The 12,478-nt window shown below is 44.4% G+C and overlaps 1 protein-coding gene across 1 annotated transcript; it reads left to right on the plus strand.

Moving 5' to 3' along the window:
• The first annotated feature begins 3,869 nt into the window (after positions 1 to 3,869).
• On the plus strand, positions 3,870 to 9,905 carry LOC119900702 (bromodomain-containing protein 4B-like). The gene is made up of 2 exons (XM_038715882.1): positions 3,870 to 5,414; positions 8,765 to 9,905. The coding sequence occupies exons 1-2, from the start codon at positions 4,293 to 4,295 to the stop codon at positions 9,752 to 9,754; spliced, it is 2,112 nt and encodes a 703-aa protein (XP_038571810.1). The 5' UTR covers positions 3,870 to 4,292; the 3' UTR covers positions 9,755 to 9,905.
• Positions 9,906 to 12,478: the final 2,573 nt, after the last annotated feature.

Here is a 12,478-nt window from a genome sequence, read left to right on the forward strand (position 1 = left end):
AGGCAACGCTCTGCACTTGTACAACACCACACAGTCACATTTCTAGAATTTCTTTCATCATTGAAAATGCCTTTTTAGGCCTAATGAGTGAAAAAGGGACTGGGACTGCAGTCAAAAGATGAGTGGCACTAAAGAAGAAATTGACTTCGCTAGTTCAGTGATGATAGCTCTATTGTACTATTCAAACAAACCCAGCAGAGAAATGTGTATTTGTTGATTCATGCTGCAGCATAGACAAGAAACGGGTTAAAACCCTCAGCAGCAGATAACAAGTGACTTATTATGAATATAACTGAGGCTACCTAGAGTATGTAAAACTTTTTGTCACGTTTTGGTCACCACATTGTCTGCTTTTGTTGCCCATGGAAATCTGTGTGTCGAGGCCGATGTCCCAATCTAACAGCTATGTCCACACTTTCTAAATCTTATTACAGTGTGTGCAGAGCGTAAAAGAAGAAGCCCCTTTTGCACCAGGCCTTTGCTGACCTTTCAAGCACTTCCAAATTTTTCAACACCAATCTCATGTAGGTTAGCTGGCAGAGCAGAGCAGAGTGAGCGCTGCTTATTATGTATTACTTTGCTTTTGTAGTCCCTCCACATCGTTACTCATCCAGTATGCTTAAAGGTGCTCTCCCCTCTGGCAAGCACAGCTATGACAGTCAGCTTGGAAGTTAGAAGTCTTTCAAAACTCTTTTTTCCCCCCTGTCTTCCTCCCCTTTTCTCTGTCTATCTTTTACTCTTTCGTGGTGTCCCCACGTCTCTCTCTTCCTCTCTCGCTCTAGTCCTCAGAGAGCACCTGACTGACGTGTTGTTCAAGGATGAAAAGAACAGCGGAGGGGAATCCAAAAGCAAACAACACAAAAATATACATGAGACGACAGGAAAGACACTGCTGTACACACACGCGCACACAGAACTCACTGCCGAAGCCCTGAGGATTATCACCAGCGCGACACTGGACACTTCAGGGAAGACAGCATCTGCTCACTTCCATATTTAATACTGCAAAAAAGAACACTGTGTTCTTAGGAAACTTCTCATTTTCACTTTGTGTAGACAGAGAGCCAGTGGTGCAAAAAACACATAATCCTCTCCAAACTACACATGTCTGCTGTCCAGGTGGCTATAGAAGGTTCTCAAGTGCCTATTCACAATGTGACTAAAAGGAAATTTTGACAGACATGGGGCCTTTGCCTTTCAAAGCATTGCTTTAACATCTATCTTTTACACCAAGTTATGTAAGGTGTTCAGCAGTGCTTCTCTCTCTCACTCTCTCTCTCTCTCTCTCTTTTGCTCTTTCTCTGTGTCTGTCTCTGCTCGAAGAAATTCAACCAGGAAACTGTATCTGCAGTGGCAGTAAAGTTCAGCAGACACACATTCGTGCCACTGAAGTGTCCCAGCACACACGCTCTGCTGCTTCTCGATGGGCACTCGGCCTGTTACAGGACTCAAAACAGGCGAGGGAGCGCTACAGGAGGCAATGGACAAGGTTACAAGGAGGCCATATGCCCTGTCTGTCTTCCCTCCACTCCCAACTGCTCCACCGATATTGAAAGCTACATGATGGTGACAAAAATGGCGTCCTGTTTGAGAGAACACAAACAGCAAGCTAAAAAGGAGAATTTTCCCCTGCTGTAGGCACACTTTCTGTCTGCTTTTGTCCTTCAATCACTCACATATATATTATACAGCAGATTAATATAATGGATGGGCTAACTGGACTGAGGCTGGCCAGACATACAGCAACTGTGACAGCTTCTTATTATTCCACATTTACTTTAAACCAGCAATGATTATTATGCGATGTTTCTCTGCCGTGTTATGGAGCCCGCAAAGTGGGCGGCTGATTGGAGGACTTTTAAGAGACATGATTTCATGGTCTTTAATTCACCCATACACACATAAACACATTCAGGGTGATCAATCACAAATAACAGTTGCCATCTGGAAATTTCCACCTTATTGTGAGGTTGTTGAAATGTGTAGTCTTTTTCTCTTAGTCTGACTGCATTGTTTCCAAACTGTACAAAATAAAATGAATGAGCCACATTTCATCACAGTCCTGTGACACACCATGTATCTCCACAGCACTGACATTTCATAACAACCCTGTTTTTAGCTATGTTTTTTTTGTCAGTCCAGCGGGTGTATAAATGGGTTCAATGGGTATTTTTATTTTATCAACCCATATAGTAAAACTTAACATTTCAGATTATATATATTTTTTTAAATCACTAAATTTGGAGATACATGGTTTTCACTGGACAGCGATCCACATCATCTTCAACAATCAGGTTTATTAGTTTAGGTAGTTTTTATTTATCCTTTGTGTGTGTTTATATGTGTGTGCAAGTGTGTGTGTTGTCTGTCTGCATCTATGTTTTAATCTTGTTCATTATTCTCTGCAGTGATAAAATTATTACCTTTGCATGAGACTGTGCTCTTCAAATAATCTTGAACTTAAATGATTAAACATTATTTCAAAGTGAAATTCAGTTTGAAATTCTCATTATGTGAGACAATTTAAATGTTGACATGCACAGCTGCACACACACAGATGTACACTCAGAGTTTAATCTCTAAATTCAAAAGAGACCCAGCCAAGGCACAGAAGTTGACTCTGGTTGTGCGCACCAGCATGTCGTGAGGAACAATCCTATGAAGGATTAATAGTGGCTACTCTATTACATCCACTCTTTATAGTTTTTTTTAATCCAGACTAGTGATCATTACTAGCTGACAGCAGTCTGTCCACATGTAGGCAGAAATCTTCTTAACCTACAGTTTACGCCAAGCCTGTATCTGTCCCCCCCTCCACACACATACCTGTATAGCAGAATATGTCATATTTTAACAGGGCACTACCAGAGGAATAAATTGCCATGCTGACTAACAGAATGACAGATGCTTTGAGTGTCTCACTGCTGAGTGACAGCAAACTGTCAGGGCTTTTGTGTGGCTGTGCTGCCGTCTTTTCATTTCGGATGCTGCCAGAGAGGGAGGGACCCATCCATGCAGCCGCAGTTGAGTGAAAAGGCACCTAGGAGGCATCTTTGGGCTTGTCAGACACAAGAAATCTAATCCAGACAGCCAAGAATTGGAATTTGAATGAGAAACCCGAAAATAGCAGCTGTCTCCGCATAATAGGAACAAATGGAAGTTGGATATGCGGCAGAAAATAAAACAAGAAAACAAGTGGGATGTAACGGGACACTATTTGCTGACAGTTACAATAATCTGGGGAGAGTTGTGCCACAGACAGGCTATTGTTTGCAACCGGGCAGCTTATAGTTTCTGTCAAACTGGTACTGATCTCTGATCTTGTAGGTCGCAATTATGTGGCCCCCTACTTTTCCTCTCCCATCCCTTCCTGCTGCCATCCTCTCCTACTCCTTTAAACCCCCTCTGGTATCCTAAGCAGCATTTAATTGTGAAGGACTGAGCCAGGGAAAGAGTAATCAGATGAGAACAGAGGCAGGGGGAATCACGTGGGTATACATTGGCTAACGGGGGATTAATAACAGTAGTTCAGCTGCTCTCCCATGCAAATGGGAGGTAGGGATTTTGAGGGGGGGTGGCTGAAAGAAAGGGGAGGAAAAGAGAGGAAAAGAGATAGTTGTAAAGACAGAGGACAATAAGGGGTTCTCAGAGGAGAGTAACAGGGAGAAATGACAGGGATGGGGAAAGAAGAGGGAAATAGAGAAAGGGAGTAAGAGCAGTGAGAGGGAGTGGGAGGAAGAAAGCGAGGATAGGAGGCAGCGCAGCGCAGTGTGTGTGGAGGTGGGGGGCAGGAAGGGAGAGAGAGAGAGAGGGAGAGATGTAGAGACAGGAAGCCTCCACTGCTACTGAGCCAGTGAGACGCAGGCAGGCAGAGAGAGAAGACGGAGAGAGAGGGGCCCTCGGCATCTCCAAAGCCGGCCCAGTGAGGGGGTGAGGGGCTCTAGAGCACTACAATGGAGAGGATAGTGGGAGGAGAAGCAGAAACGGGGGGATAAGAAAAGGGAAAAAGGCAGGGCGATAAAATCAGAAGCAGGCTTTCGCAGAGACAGGGGAGTGGGTGGGTGGGATCTGAGAAGAGGAGGGGAAAACAGATAAAAGTTTTGAAGACCAGACGAGGAGAGGGAGAGGGAAGGGGAAAAGAGACTACAGATAGTCAGAAAGAGTCTACGTTAATGGCAAAGGTAGGTGGAGATTCATGGAAAAAGAGGAGGAAGCTCTGTGTCTCAGGAGTCCTCCTGTTCCTCTTCTGCTTCTACTTCTTTCTGTGAGGCTGCTGGACATCATCCATCACCATGTTCTCTGACAGCAGGGCTCCAGTGCCTGGGGAGCAGAAAAGCTTCAAGCCCCATGCACCTCACTTCATCCCATGGCTGCGCAATAATCTGAAGCCCCACCACAGCAGTGACCTGGGGCTCAACGGACCGTTCAAATCCAGCTCAGAGGCCCGCGACAACCTGACCCCGCTGGTGAGAGCCAAAGGCATCAGGTTGTTCTCCATCCACGGAAAGGACAGGGCGAAGAAGGGGGAGCTTCGGTGTAATGGTGTTGGGGTGGCGAGAATGCTCCCAGGGGTGCAGAGGGGGCACAACATCCTGCCAGAGAGTCGGGGAAAGCAGAGGGAGGACAGTCCTGCCAGGTGGAACCAGTCTCCAGAGCTGCACCAAGACCTCAACACGCAGATCAGTCCAGGGGATGGGCTGCAGGGTCTAAGAAAAAGCTCCACGTCTGCTCAGGACAACCACACCTTGGTTAGGAACAACGGCAGCCACCTGAGCCTCCCTCAGTCGCAGAATGACGGGACTAGCACCTCAGTCAGGAAATATGGGCCACTAGTGAGACCCACTCCTGCTCCTGCTCCTGCACTGCTCACTGAGGAGACAAACTATAAGGTGCCTGTTGTGGTGGGCATGGAGGACAGGGGGGGGGGTGTGTGGGACTACGCCAGCGGTACCACCTACCGCCTGAGAGACCCCCATTCATCCAGCTGGCTGAGCTCAGACTCTCAGGGACAAACAGAAAAGCAGCATGCGTTCACCTCCAACTTCAGCTATATCAAACAACAGAGCAGGAACTCCCAGAGCCAGAGAGACCTGACAGCGCTGAGGGAACCACCTGTGGATGGTTTCAACGGGCCCCTCAATGGAGTACTTTTCCCCACTGAGGTTCCTCAGAGAGGCCTGGGCTGCAGCACAACTCCACGAGGCCCCAGGAAACCTAGACCAAGCTTGGAGTGTATCGCGAACCTAGGCCAGAACCAGACATGGGTCCAATACAGGCATCCCATTAAAGGGGAGTCCCAGAAGAAGGAAGCAGGCTGCAGCAGGAAGGTGGTTCGAAACCAGATTAAACGGGTGGTGGACAACCTGGAGCAGGTTCTTACAGCGCTGAGGGATGTTCAACAGGAAATGAAAGAGGTAACATGTTGGATTTTTGTTGATTCTGCTTAACTCACAGAAAATAATGAGAAAAACACAAGAAGACTGCAACTGTTTGGTGTTTATTCAACCATTTCACCCACACAATCATCACACATCTTTCCTGGATTGACACAAAAAACAGAAACGATTCAGTTCAGAATAAGAACAGAGACGTCACTGCATTCATCTGTCGCTCTCACATTCATTTAGACATTTCCTCATGCCGGAAATGTTCATGCTTATGCTAAAAAACCTCGAGGGCTTGTTCTCTCACAGATCACAATGCAGGCAATAAATGCACATCCTCAGCAGAATTTAACATGCATTAAAAAGTCAGCAGCAGGACTGCATGAATACACCAACTGTTTCTGCAACTCTCCTCTGTCATCTGTCTCCAAACATATACTCAATCCATGCGTACATATTAATAGATGTGAATGAGACAATAGTTGTGCCCCATTAGCATGATGCATTCATATTTTTCTGAGATGATGCTGGGTGACATTAGGCAAAGCAGTCGCCTTCCTCTCTGCATCTCCCTTTCTGTCTTTCCTCCTCTAACATCCTCTCTCATCTCTTCCTCCACTCTCCCTCCTTATGGACAGATGCTGCTCCAGGCACAGCTGGATAGCGTCCGATGCTTTTTATAATCCATTTACGTCTGAGTATCTTTGCCTCGTAGTCCTCATCCAGTAAAAGTGACACGTAAATCTCGCCTCTTGGCATTTGATCTGCATCTACTGGGTCGCTGCTAAACCTGAGGTGGTAACCTCATCATCCAGGCTGCAAGGTTTTCTGTGACAGTATTAATATAACACTGATGAAAAAGCATATAGGATACACAAAAAGAGGGAGAGGGGAAGCAAGCACACACTGTGATAGAAAATCCTAAATTTTCACAACAGAGACGACAGATCAAAAGAAGATAAGGCACCAGAGAAGACTTTGGTCGCATATTTATTTCAAAGCACTGTTTAATCATTCTGTTGCATGAGCAGCAACCCTCAGTTTTATTTAATAATCAATCACTGCTATAAAAAAGAATTGGAGTGAGCCTTTAAAGCATTTTAGACAGAGACTATACAAATATTAAAGCAACACTAAAGACCTCTTTCTCATACTGCAGAAGAAAAAACAAACAAAAGCAAGCGCACACATGAATATAATAGTGATCTTCCGCTAAGACATTGACAGATCAAAAACTGCACTATGACTCAGAACTTCAAGCTAAACAACAATCAAGTTAAATTGAAAGAGTTAAATGTAACTTGAGAGACTGAAACTGAGACTGAGCTCTGCAACAAACGTCTGTCAGCACCCATCAGCACTGCTATGGAAAGACCAGAGGGGTCAAAAAACATTGTTTTTAATAAACACTCTTGAGAGCAGCAGATGAAAACCAGGGTCCTCTGCTCTTTTATCTCCTCTGATTTCTGACATTAACAAGCAGCACCTGCCCAGAGTCGCTTGATGTGCATATACATGCAGCACTTCAAAGTAATATGAAATGCCTCGCCCAAAAAGCTACAGCATTAAAAAAGAAAAAGAAAAATACAAACCAGGTCATCTTTTGACATCAGCAAGGATGTTGTTGAACACAGAGAACAAAACAATAATTCATCTGTTCCAGCAAGGGCTGAGGATTTATCTGTGCACATAGAGCAGGTGGAGAGATAGGTCAAACATTTTCCCCAGTGTAATTTTCTCCAATCTCTTCTACCTCCATTATTGCACGTGTGTGTGTTGTGTACACACTCATGTGTTACATGCTCTGCAATATAAAAATATATGCATCTAGACTTTCATTCCTGAATATGAGATATAGTATAGTGTTATCTACAAAGAAATATAAGAAGGGAACCCCACCTAAATTTGCCTTACACATTTCCTATAATAGTGATCTTGTGCTTTCTGGGCTACATGTTTTGCGCTAAGTAGTATCATGTGTGACACACTTACAGATTTAGGCTATAAATCTGGTGAGAGTCCACATCTGAAACGCTGCAAATTATAAACGCAGACATGCAAATGCAGGAAAGGTCAAGGTCAAATCCCTGGCAATTTTAACTATATATCAAATACTGTATGTTATAATGTTTTATTGCTGTACTTTAACTGTGTAGTTACTGTTTGTTGTTGTATTTTTCTAACCTGTGAAGCACCTTGGTCAACCTTGGTTGTTTCAAGTGTGCTACATAAATAAAATTGATATTGATATTGAAATAACTTTGCTATGTAAAGGCTGCAGTGCTAAGACTGGTTCTGTATATTATCAATCATTTTGTTAGAGATTACTCAAACTGTAAGAAACATCTTTGGATTAATCTTAATATGTGTTTAAGTGTCCTGGTGGAATAGGGGTGTAGACAGGCGATCATATAAAAACTGTGTCATCTGTTTAAATCTGGCTGGGGATTTTAGTGGCATGTTGCATCTTTCCTCTCTTTCTCCTCATTTCCTGTCACGCCTGTGCTGTCTGCTCTACCAAAAATGCCCTAAAAATACTTGAAGTGATGGGTGCGCGTTGCCCTTGTTTAACTTCCTCAAATTTCTTCTTTAAATAATTTGCTGATATCTATTTTTAGAGTCACTTCAGACAATGAGCAAATAAATGAGTTATTAATAAAACAAAAATGCGAAACATTCTCCGGTTCGAGCTTCTCAGTTGTGCGGAGTTGCCACTTTTTCTCTGTTTTTTATCGTTGTAAATTAAACATTCTTTGGTTTTAGACTGTAGGTGTGACAAAGCCAGCAATTTGCAGAGGCTCTGGGAAATTGTGACCAACAATTTTCACTATTTTCACATTATTGACTAAATGAAAATATTCAGTAGTTTCAGGTTTTCATAAGACACTCCAGTGATTTAGTATTGCACTTTTTATAGCATTGGGGGACTCGCAAGACACTTGAATGCTGAAAAATCAAAGCAGCACAGGCTGAGATATCCAGACTTTTAGTCCCTAGTGTGGGTTGACCTCCAAAAAACTGGATCCTATACATTTCCCATAATGCTACTCAATAAACTCTTTCATTAGGACTCACCTGCCTGATAAACACCCACATCTTTCAAACTTCACTCGTCCTCTTAAAAACTTTAAGCTTCGAACATTAAGCTGAGATTACCCTGATGACATCATTATGACATCACCAGGGTTACTGTCTCGAACTAGAAACCTCCAGTTCAGGGCCAAAGAAGACATTATGCAACTGTTTTCACAGGCTGAAAGTGCTTCTCATGATAGTAAACTGATCTTCATGTGTAAAATTGGTGGCGTGCACCTTCTTCTTCGTCTTTATCTTCATCAGTATAATGCGCGTATTTATCCATCATTGTGTGTGTTTTCTAGGTGGTGCAGCAGATTGACTATCTAACCTCATCCATTGATCTGAATGAGGTGGAGCAGCAGAGGACAGAAGGACGCGACAGCGCCAAGCCCCCCAGCAACAGCAGCTTCAGTTCAGGCTCAGGCTCCAGCTCCAGCGAGGTGACAGTAGGCAACACCCATCAGAGGCCCAAGTCTGAAGACCAGCCAGGAACCACAGGCTCATCTGGCAGCCTCAGGAGAGACCATCATTACAGGAGCCAATCTCCACCAAATGTGCTGCTGTGCCATGTAAGCTCTGGGTTTTCATCAGAGAGGAGTCAAACTCTTCGGTTCACAAGCAGTCTGGGGTCTTCTCCCAGACAAGGTGGGCCACTGCAGTATAGCAATAATCCTCCTTCATCCAATCCCCTTCAAATTCTAAACCTCACCTCCCATGACCTTACTTTGTCTCCCCAAAGAAGCATCCCTGTACGGCCTCCCACTCCTGGTCTCTCCCCTCTAACAGTAAACTTTCACCACCCCAGCAGCCCTAATTCTCAGCCTCACTCCCCTGGACCTTCCTCCTCCATCACGTTCAGTCCTGTCTCCCCTCCCTCCCCTCTGTCTCCAAAGCCTCACCAACCCCCCACCCTTAGCCCTTCTGTCATCATAGAGAACAAAATCGGTTCTTATAAGACCCCACATAGTGACCACCCATCTGCTGGTGCGCTCTCTCCATCATCAACCCAGCCTCCGTCTGCCAGCTGCCCACCCACCAACTCTGAAACTCAAACTGTGTCCAACAACAACAGAGAGAGGCGAGTATCCTCAGCAGGGCCCGTTCACATACCTTCACAGATGTGCACTGCCCTTGCAGCCACAGCTAAACCACCAGCAGCACAAGGCCGGCGAGGTCGCAAGCCACCACCTTACCCTCACCACAGACCCTATGAACACACAAAGAAAGTGAAGGAGCCCCGCAAAGCTCCCCCGTACCCTGAGAAAAGAAGGCTGCTCTCGACCACGGTGTGAGACAATGCAGCAGGACGGGCGAGGCTAATCGAACAGAGCCATATTCACAGCACCAGCCACGAGTCCGCCAGAGTGGACAGTGATTTAAGGCTCGCCAAGTTGAGCTGAGACCAAGTTTCCAAGGTGACAAGGCGCAGAAGCAACTTGGGGTGAGTATGTCAGGAAGAACAGCTTGGCTCTGCGGACACCCTTTTCCCTCTCTCTTTCTATACAAATCTCTTGAGTACATTAGCTGAACATACACAGGGCATCCTAACATCTGTCTGGGTTACTGCCCTGGTAACAAGAGTCTCTATGCAGATGTTTGCTTTGCACTCCAGCTCTCAGACTCCCACAGACTGCAGAGTTGAAGGGTAAAGGAGAAGGCCTAATTAGATAGAAATATGAAGGAAATTAAATTATCGTAAGACAAGGCTAGTAAGAACTGATTACTTTAGTGCACTTCAACCTATGCAGCCAGACACATCCACTCACATGTATCAGCACTGTCTGGGTTAGATAATTGCTGTCAAGAGTCGTGATGGTATAACGAGAGCGCAGTGCAGTTCAGGCTACTTTGGCTCAGCGGTGTGAAAAGCTCATGCGGGGGAGGAGAGGCCAGAGATCTGTGAGGGAGCTGGAGACAGAAAAGGTCTCGTAATATACTTAGCAAGGCCAGGTAAGAAGTGAACAGGACGAGTGGCTCTGAGCTGACTGGGTCACCGGCCCAGTCCCTGGGTGTGTGTCAGGGGAGACAGGGGGCAGCTGGCCATTCGCTGTACCCTTCACCGGGCCCCTGGTGTTACAAAAATCCCATCTCCTTTAATGCCTCTGGCTTGACCGACCCGGCCACAATCTCCATCTGTTCCCCTTCAAATGTCAGGAGATGCAAAGAGACATAAATAGGGGGCAGGTGTGTGTGAAAGGAAATAGAGAAAAACAGACACTGTAATGCCAGCCGGATTGATTACATAAATACAGCACAGCAAATTGAAGCCTCTTTCGTTTAAGTCATCTGATGCTGTCTCTGAAATGTTACTTTAGTTTATTTCCCTGCCGTCTTGTGGCTGTTTTATAAAGAATAAAGCTGACATTATTCTGTAGTTTCTCTTATTGTCAACAAATCAAATCAAAAGACCAAAACCAACAGTGTATCCTTCGATCAATACTTTGTGACCCTGTCCTTGGCACTCAACACCAAGCCCATTTGTTCCTACTGAAGAAGTAAATCTCAACAAAATGGCACAAATTTGTAGGTACATCAAGGCTCAGTCATTTCCTAAAACAGCTGGGCGCTGTAGTTTTTAGCAAAACAGGAGTAGATATTGTTGGAGACTTTTCCCGGATTTAATACACATAAATGCTAATATCAGCATGCTAATTATGTGTAATGCCATCTTAGTTTAGAGTGTTAGCATGCTAACAATCACTACTTGGCAATAAACACAAAGATGAGGCTGATGGCAATGTCACAGGTAGGCTTTGGTCTAAAAATGTTGGACAAGTGGTTCCCAACCTGGGAGTCAGGACTCCCCCAAGGGATGGCAAAATAAATTTGAGGGGTTGTGAGATGATGAACATAAAAGGAAAGCAGGAAACAACATTTTAATGTCATACAAAGCTATGCTTATTTTTTCATACTTTCAGATTCTCCTGTCTTAGGTTTCTTATCGTACATTACTTCATCAGGACTCCAACCAGGAACAATTAATTGAACTGGTCCTAGTGGACGTGACATTGCTTTGATTTGCAGGCTCACAAGCCAAAAATCCACTTTACAACAGGAAAACTCAAGGAATCACCAAAGTCATTACAATCCATCCTGAATGTCTGTCCCAAAGTTTCATGGCAATTCATCCCAAGTTGTGCCCTTTTACATTTTACTTGCCAAAAATGTGGTTGGTCTGCTGGTGGCAGGGGACCACCAAAGTCAGAAGGACTAATCCTCTGGGACTATGAATGTTTGTATGAAAATTCATGCCAATCCATTGAATGGTTGTTGAGATACTTTCAGTTTGGCCTAAAGTGTTGACCGACAAAGTTTCAGATCAAGGCTCTTTAATGCATGCCATCGTAATCTAAGCCAGTGCTTGGCAGCATCAAGTGTATACATTTTCCTGATGGTCGTACAGGGGAAGAGTAGAAAGTAAACATCTCTATTGGTAACAGATGGTTAACAGTGGTGATATATGTGTGGGGTTTGAATGACAACATAGAAGCAGCTCAGACACAGAGTGAACTGGCAGTAAACAAAGAACTATTGTGCTACAGAGACTTATTACTCAATGGAACAACCATCTTGAGAACACAGTGTCAAATTTATTCTCCATGAGGCCACAAAACTGGAAATCAGAGTCTGAAACAGTCCCATCTTTGGTATAAGATGCTTTAATCACAAGCAGGAGACTGTGTGGGAGTTTCTTGGCGTAGCAAGTTGTGATCTTGTTGAAACTCAGCTCTGCCAAAGTGCTACTACACAGCAGATTTTCTCTACATGTAATTCAGGTGTTTGTTAATTACAGTCATGGTTAGATTTTACATTAAAGCACTGGTAAATTGTGGGCTTGCAGTATAAATGTGAAGTCATTGTATCATAGAATTCAGGCTCACTGATGTTAATTTGAGGACAATCACGATGACTGATTTTCTTTGGCTTAACATAAAATGAATAAATCTCTCCTGACTCTATATCTCCATAAGCCTACAAAGATCAATGCTCTATACAATCCCATATGTGCCTCTGGA

This window comes from Micropterus salmoides, unplaced genomic scaffold, assembly GCF_014851395.1.
Source record: "Micropterus salmoides isolate LMB-PRFRI ecotype aquatic unplaced genomic scaffold, ASM1485139v1 Ms_hic_scaffold_13, whole genome shotgun sequence".
Taxonomy (NCBI): Eukaryota; Metazoa; Chordata; class Actinopteri; order Centrarchiformes; family Centrarchidae; genus Micropterus; species Micropterus salmoides.

Coding starts and splice junctions, on each gene's coding strand:
- LOC119900702 (XM_038715882.1), top strand. CDS start 4,293: ATGTTCTCTGACAGCAGGGCTCCAGTGCCTGGGGAGCAGAAAAGCTTC. Junction 5,415..8,764: donor TTCAACAGGAAATGAAAGAG/GTAACATGTTGG, acceptor TGTGTTTTCTAG/GTGGTGCAGCAGATTGACTA.